Source organism: Lynx canadensis, chromosome D1 (genome assembly GCF_007474595.2).
Source record: "Lynx canadensis isolate LIC74 chromosome D1, mLynCan4.pri.v2, whole genome shotgun sequence".
Classification (NCBI taxonomy): domain Eukaryota; kingdom Metazoa; phylum Chordata; class Mammalia; order Carnivora; family Felidae; genus Lynx; species Lynx canadensis.
Genome location: NC_044312.2, coordinates 114,708,561 through 114,715,642, shown reverse-complemented (window position 1 = coordinate 114,715,642; position 7,082 = coordinate 114,708,561). Strand labels below are relative to the sequence as shown.

General features: G+C 69.4%; 1 protein-coding gene across 9 annotated transcripts in view; it reads left to right on the top strand.

Moving 5' to 3' along the window:
- The first annotated feature begins 2,100 nt into the window (after positions 1–2,100).
- Positions 2,101–7,082, top strand: part of BRSK2 (BR serine/threonine kinase 2) — a 60,146-nt gene continuing 55,164 nt past the window's right edge. For all 9 annotated transcript variants that reach the window (XR_003972202.1, XR_003972201.1, XM_030331335.1 and 6 more), the window contains exon 1: positions 2,101–2,194. Coding sequence is in view for 7 of the 9 variants with exons in the window: in XM_030331335.1 (XP_030187195.1) it covers positions 2,101–2,194 (94 nt within the window). In the remaining 2 variants the exon portion in view is untranslated. The remainder of the gene's footprint in view (positions 2,195–7,082) is intronic.

Here is a 7,082-nt window from a genome sequence, read left to right as displayed (position 1 = left end):
AGGTTCAGGAGGGACCTGGCCCCACGGCCTGGAGCTGGGGTGAGGCTGGCAACTCAGGAACAGGCTGAGGCAGTCACCTGGAGGACATGGAGGGGCAAGGAAAGGGGTCCCCCACGGAGCCCTGAGAGATGTCGATGTGAGGGGGCCCCACAGAGAAGACTGAGAAATGGCCACAGAGGGGAGACCCCAGGAGCCAAGGGATGGGGTGGCAATGCAAAGTGGGAGTCTGGAAAGCCAGGAGCGCCCAGATGAGAGCTTTCAACAGGGCCGGGTGCTACTGGGGTTACACGGAAGATGGGTCCTGACAAGTCCTGCAGGCTGGGGGCCCAGGTGACTGTGGTGGCAGCACTCCGGCGCAGGGGGTTGTGCAGGCAGCCGCTGGCCCTTGTTCGGGCACCTGTGCCTACGGGGGCCTCACCCATCACGCTCCCTTGATTGCTCTGCCTCTAGCTGGCCACTGGGTAACTTCAGTGCAAGGTCCCAGATGCTCCTTACATCCAGCCAGCCCCCAATCCCAGGCCTGGAGCGGAGCCTCTGGCCGTGTGTTCATCGCGGGGACCCCTACACGGGCAGGGCCCAGTCTAGGGCCGCCTCCCACCCCGGGAGGGGGGCTGGAAGGATCTGGGAGTTTGCAGTTCACACAGCCCTCCCCCCCAAGGGTGGTCCTGATGGGAGTGAGGGCAGCCGGCGGTGAACAGCGGGGAGCGCGCAGCACAAACCCCTGCAGGTGTGCGGCGCCTGGGCACCGGCGGCTATGAGGCCGCGGGACCCGGCACACGCGGGGTTCTGGGCTCCCTGCCCCCGGCCCTCGCCTCCCCGCCCCCACCGTCTGCAGCGCTGGCGTCTTCCTGCGGAGCAACAGGGGCCCCGCACGTGTGGCGACCTCTGCAGCCGCCTCTCCAGAGCCGTCGGGGCCTGCGCGCCCGGCCCCAGCCGCCGACCCGACGGAAGCCCGTCCGCTCAAAGGCCCGAGAGCCGCCTCCGGAGGGAGGCCGCTGCTGTGTGACCTTGGGTGAGTTCCTTGACCCCGCTGTGCTGGTCATCGTGGACACCCGGGAAAACCGAGCGGAGCACGGCGTCCCGGAGACCTCGCAAGGTCTCCGCCCGGCCGGCCACTCGCCTCCGCGGCGCCGCCCCGCCCCGCCCGGGGCAGGGGAGGGGGCGAGAAAGTCCTTCCGACCGCGGTGGTCGCGGCCAGCAGCGACGGCGCGGGTGGGCCGGGAGTGGCCGCAGGCCGTGCGCTGCCCCCTGCCCGGGCGGCCCCGCCGCAGCAGCGTCCCGGGATGAGCCTCCACCGCCGCTAGCGGGGCTGCTGGCGCGCGGGGGCCGGGGAGGGGTCCGGGCCGGACGAGGGCTGGGGCGGAGGGCTGGAGACGCCCAGGCAGCCGGCGCGGCCCCGCCCCCGGGACCCGGCCCCCGCCCCGGCCCCGGCTCCGCCCCGCCCCGCCCCGCCCCGCCCCGCCCCGCCTCGCCTCGCCTCACAGAGTAGGGCTCCAAGGAGAACTCTCAGTAGCCGGGCGGGCAGAAAGGCGGAGCTACAGGCTAGGGCGTCAATGATTGGCTAATGCTAATGATTGGCGGGCATAGCAGCCACTCGCCGCCACCGCTGCAGCCCTATGCGCTCGTTCGGGCTCGGCTCGGCTCGGCCGCTAAGCTCGGCTCGGCTCGGCTCGACCCGGCCGTTCGGCTCAGCTCGGCTCGGCTCGGCTCGGCTCGGCTCGGCTCGGCTCGGCTCGGCTCGGCCCGGCGGCTCGGCTCGGCTGGGCTGCGCGGCCGCGGACTGACGGACGGGCGTGCGCGGGGGGCGCAGGGCGCGGGGCGCGGGCCTCGGCGGCGGCGGCGGCGGCGGCGGAAGCCTGGTGCCCCCGCCCGCCTGGTCCTCTCTGAGAGCAGAGGCAGCGCCGCGGGCGCGGGGGGCGGCGGCGCGGGGAGGCGCGGGGGGCGCGGAGCGAGCGCGGCCCGCCCGGGCGCCGCCGACCCGGCCCAGCGCACGGACGCGCGGACGGACGGACGGTCGGACGGACGCGGACGGACGCGGCCCCTCCCTGCCGCCGCCGCCCGCCCGGGGCTCCCACCTCGCCGGCGCCGGGCCCGGGAGCGATGACATCGACGGGGAAGGACGGCGGCGGGGCGCAGCACGCGCAGTATGTGGGGCCCTACCGGCTGGAGAAGACGCTGGGCAAGGGGCAGACAGGTGCGTGCTGGGCCGGGCCCGGGGACCCGCGGGACAAGGGGTGCGGGGAGACCAGGGGTGCGGGGGGGGGGCGGGAACACCGAGGGGGCCCGGGGACACGGGGGTGGGGAGTCTGGGGACTCGGACACGGTGGGGGGGGGCAGAGGACGGGGGACACCGATGGAGAACGGGGGCCTGAGGGACCAGGGCGCCGAGGGGACAAGGGGTTTCGGGGAGACCAGGCGTCCGGGGGGAGCGGGAGTACCGAGGGGCCCAGGAACACGGTTGGAGGGGTACCAGGGGACCGGGGACACCGAAGGGGACTGGGGACATGGATGCGGGCCGGGCGCTGGGGAGGACCAGGGGCGCTGGGGCGCCGGGGCGCACAGGCCGGCCGCCGAGAAGGCCGTGCTGACTGTGCGCCGATCGGGCGGGCGGGCGGGCGGGGGGGGCGGGGGGTGGCGGCGGAAGGAGGTCGTCCCGAGCGGGGAGCCGTAGGCCCGGCCCGTGGCTCTGGCCGGCGGCCGCGAACAATGGGCGCCCGGGCACCGGGTCCCGCCGCGGAGCCCGTAGGCCGCGCCGCTGCGGTCGGCCGGGCGCGGCCCAAGGACACGCGGCGCGGACGGGGGCGCACGGGCCGGGCCGGGCCGGGCCAGCGCCCCTCGGCTCCGGCTGCAGGTGCGCGGCCCCGGCCGCATTGTGCGCCGGAGCGACCGGGCCCATTGTGCCGCGGGAGGAGGGGGCCGAGCGGGCGCCCATCTGCCGTCTGCCGCGGCCGCGCTAATAGGCGTGCTGCCCGAGCAGCTGCGCCCCGAGCCGCGCGCCCCCGGCCGCGACCCCCAACTCCCGGCGGCAGGCAGGGAGGCGGCCCTACGGCGTCCTGCGGGCCCACCGGGCCACCTTAGCCAGGCTGGGACCTTCCTCCACGGTGGGACTGGGAGAGTACCGCGGCGGGCGTGAGGGCTGGACAGCGCCTTTCTCGCTCCTCCTAGCCTCTGTTCGAATGTCTGCGACACTGCGCTCTCCCATGGGAGGGAGAGGGAGGCTGGTGCTGGACCCTCTGCCAGATCCCAGGCCATGGATCCCCAAACCCCAGTCTGTGGGAGGAGGGGGCTTCTTGGCCGGTCCTGGCTGGCTTTCTGGTGATCAGGCTAGGTCCTAGCCCAGCGGCCATGGTCTCATCCAGCTGGCCAGGCGTTCACAGAGTCGCTTTGTGGGAGGCTGGGCTCAGCCATTTTCTTTCTTCTCCCAGGATGGGCCTCTCCTGGCAGCCCAGAGGTCCGATTGGCACTGACTGCTTCTCCCTGTCTCTGGGAAGTTCCTGGGACCTAGGGCCGGTAGGGGAGAGGAGGAAGGGAAGACAAGGGTGCAGCAGTGCTGATCCCACTCGGCTGGTGCACGGCGGGGGTGGGGGTGGGGGCAGGAGGGAGCTGCTCCCGCCAGGGAGGCTGCATGCAGGCCCTTCCCAAGCCCCTCTGGGCGGCACGGAGGAGGAGCCAAGAGGTGGTGTTAGGGAGGAAAGTGGGCCAGGCCCTGGGCTCTCCCAGGAGGGCAGTGGTTGTGATGTAACTAAGGCAGAGCGTGTATGAAGGGACGGGGGGGGGGGGGGGGAAGCTGCCCCCCCCCACTGTGGGTAGACAGCCGCTGTGCCAACCGCTGTGGCCCCAAGGGATCCCCGGCAGTAGGGCAGCGCTGTTGGGAGTGGAGGTGGTGTGGCCCGGGTTCAAGGTGGGAGACAGCCGGTGTCCCTCTGAGTTCAAAATACGCATGTTTCCTGCAAGGAACCGCTGGAGTTGGTGAACTCCTCAGTGGGGGAGGGGCCTGGGGCAGCACAACGTGGGAGCAGTGAAATAATCTAATTATCGCACCGGTAAAATGTGATTATAAGGAAACATCATCGTGTGAGTGGTGACAGCGGTGAATTCTACGTGTGCCGCGCTCGCCGGTCGCCACGGGTGGGGGCCGGTCTCCGTACTCCTCATCGAGTTACAGTGTCGTACAGTTCATTACGGGACGTTTCCACCGTAATTAACAGTAACGAATACAAAAGGATAAGCCGCGCGCGTGTGTCAACACCGCGTTGCCATGTGATGTTTAGGAAACAGCTGCAAGAGGGACACAAAGCGGCGGGCCTTCTCCTCGGGTCCCTCTCCCCTCTGAGGGGAGTGGGCTCTCCCTGTGGCTGAGGCCCCCTCCCCAGGGATCTGTTGATCCTGCGTTCCTTGTGGCTTCGTCCAGGGCCCTGGGAGTGCCTGCTTCCCGGGAGGGCTGTCTCCCTGTCCCTTTTGCGGAAGGGTTATCGGGACTTCGGTGGACGTGGGGCCCCGGGGGTGTGGGTGCACTGGGCCTGGCCACTCGGTTTGCTGGCTGGTCTTGGGCATCAAGTGCCAAGGGAGTTGCAGTTTCCCAGGCCTGTCCTTTTGCCCGGGAGATAAACGTCTGACCTTATCCGGGGTAGGCTTGCTGCCAGGAGACCTCAGTGGAAGACTGTGTGACCGAAGCTTCCGAGCGCTGCCTCCGTCCCCGGACTGCCTGTGCCCGGGTCCTCCCCGGTCCTCACGTGCGCTCTGCCTGGGGCCCTGGAAAGGGAGGGAGTCACCCAGGCGGCGGCGAGCTTCGTGCTGCCCACCCGCTGCGGGTACCCCGGCCGGCAGCCCCGAGCCAGGGGACCTGCTGCTCTGCCTCCAGATGCGGGAGTCGGGTGGACACTGCCGGCTGCCGAGCGCAGGTGTGGGCAGACTGCCCCTCTGCCTGGCTGGACGCCCCTCTGGTGGCTGGTGGGATCCCGCTTGTCCCTTCTGTAGCATCTTTTCGGTGGTTCTGTCTCGCTTGTGTGCTCTTGGCTCAGCAAGCGGGTTCTGTCACTTGTGTGGGCGTTAGGCCTCTGCCTCCGGGCAGCGCGGGTGTGACTGAGAGGTCGTCTTCCTTCTGCCAGGGCATCTCCCCTACATGGCTGTCCTCGGTGTCCTGGGGTCGCCTGTGGAGGCCGCCCTGGGGAGGCGTCGTGTTCTCCGGTGGACGGGTGGGTCTTCGGCACCTACCCACCCTCCGGTGGGGGGCGGCTGTCCCTGTGCGGGCCGGAGTCCGCTGCCGAGGCTCTGTCTGACTCAGCCCTGATCCAGGAAAGGCTTCTTCAGCTGGGGAGCGGGGGGCACCTCCAGAGGGTCCAGGTGGGGCCCGAGCAGGTCCGGGGAGGGGTGTGTATTGTGTAAGCCATGTGGCCCCCTGGCCTTCACCCTTCCAGCCCCACCAGGAAATGGAGCAGGGCAGGGCTGCCCAAACTAGAGCACAGCAGGTGTCGATGGGGTTCAGCTCCCATAAGCCAGGAGGACCCTGTGGGAGGAGGAGGAAGGTGGTGGGCTCTCAGAGCTGGGCCCACGGTAGGATGTGGAGCCTGCCCTCAGGGACCCTTTGGTAGGTGGGAGCTGAGGACAAGGTGGCAGGGGCGGGGCTTTCAGATGATGGCCAGGGCAGCTCACGAGAGAAGACGCGGGTGAGGCGGCTGCCCGCAGCTCACCTGGCTGGGCTTGAAGGCTGGAGCGTGCGCCGGGGGAAGGATCTAGACTGCCACGCTGAGGGCACTGGGGCGTCCCCTTCAGGGTCTCCGGGGACCTTTAGGAGAATTCGTGTGGGGTGTTGTCAGGCAGGCTGAGGAGAAGTCCTGGGGTGGGGGAAGCCAGTGAAGATGAGACTGAGGGAGGGAGGGAGAGACACAGGTGAGCTGGGAGAAGAGACAGGTGAAGGAGAGAGTCTGATAGACCTGGGGGTGACCATGGCCCAGGGCAGAGCAGATGGGGGAGCAGAGCCAGAGGCAGGAGTCAGGGAAGGTGCCTTCGACCTGAAGGACACAGTTGATTTTGGAAAGCTGTGTAGAAGAAGGCGGCTTGAGAGCCAGAGAGGCTGCAGGTCATGGGCCCTGCACACGGGGCTGGGGGTGGGGCATTGGCTGGAGTGGGCCCTGGGGTGCTTTAGGGGGCTGAGGCCGGGAGAAGGGGCGTGGCCACGGCCACAAAGGTGGACAGGGCAGGGAGTGCGGTCAGCCTCCGCTGGCCACGTGTGGACCACCTGTTGTGTCTGAAGGTCTCCCCCTGCCCCCGTGAGCCTCCGCCCTCTGTGCAGCAGGCACGGTGCAGTCCGTCTGTCTGTAAGTGAGGAAGCCGGCTCAGAACTCGGTGCTTTGGCCAAGGGGAGCAGTTCCAGTCTGCTCAAGGCACAGGCTCGGTTTAAAAGTTCAGAGTAGCAGGACCCTGTTCTCAGATGGTCACGGACAGAGCTTGTGGGGAGCCCCCCCCCCCCCACGCCTGTCTCCCCTGGCCCCTCGGGAGCTGTCGGAGAGGCCTGTGCAGTGTCGGTCGGTGTCCCGCCCATGACTGAGTGGGACAGATAGCGCTCCAGCCCCCCTTCCACAGTGCAGGCTCTCTGCCAGGAAGCCCCCCGCCTGGACTGAAGGGCTGTCCCTGGGTGGGCTGTCCCTGTCGAGGGAGGGCAGCTCGGCATGGAGGTTTCTGGGGTGGACGAGTCCTGGGGTGGGCAGAGGCCATGTGCCCAGGGTGCAGAGATGTCTCTAGGACCGTCTGGGAATGGGGTGCCCCCAGCTGCACGTGCAGAGGCTGGCTCTCACTTCCTCTAAGATGCTTGGACAGCATTGCCCACAGCCCCAAGGAGGGGCTCTGTTTCTAACGGATCCTCACAGAAGGCTGTAGGGGTGACAGCTGCCCAGGACTGGGCTTGGGCAACAGAAGCCATGGGGTGAGGGGCTCCGGGTCCTGCCCCATTCCCAGCCCGCCTGAAGGTGGCCAGGGCCATCCGGATCCTCTCTGGTTGCCGACAGGCTTGACCACGCTTGGTGAAGCATGCGTGTTGGACGGGGCCTCCAGGGCTGGCTGGCTATGCACCCCCCCCCGCCCCC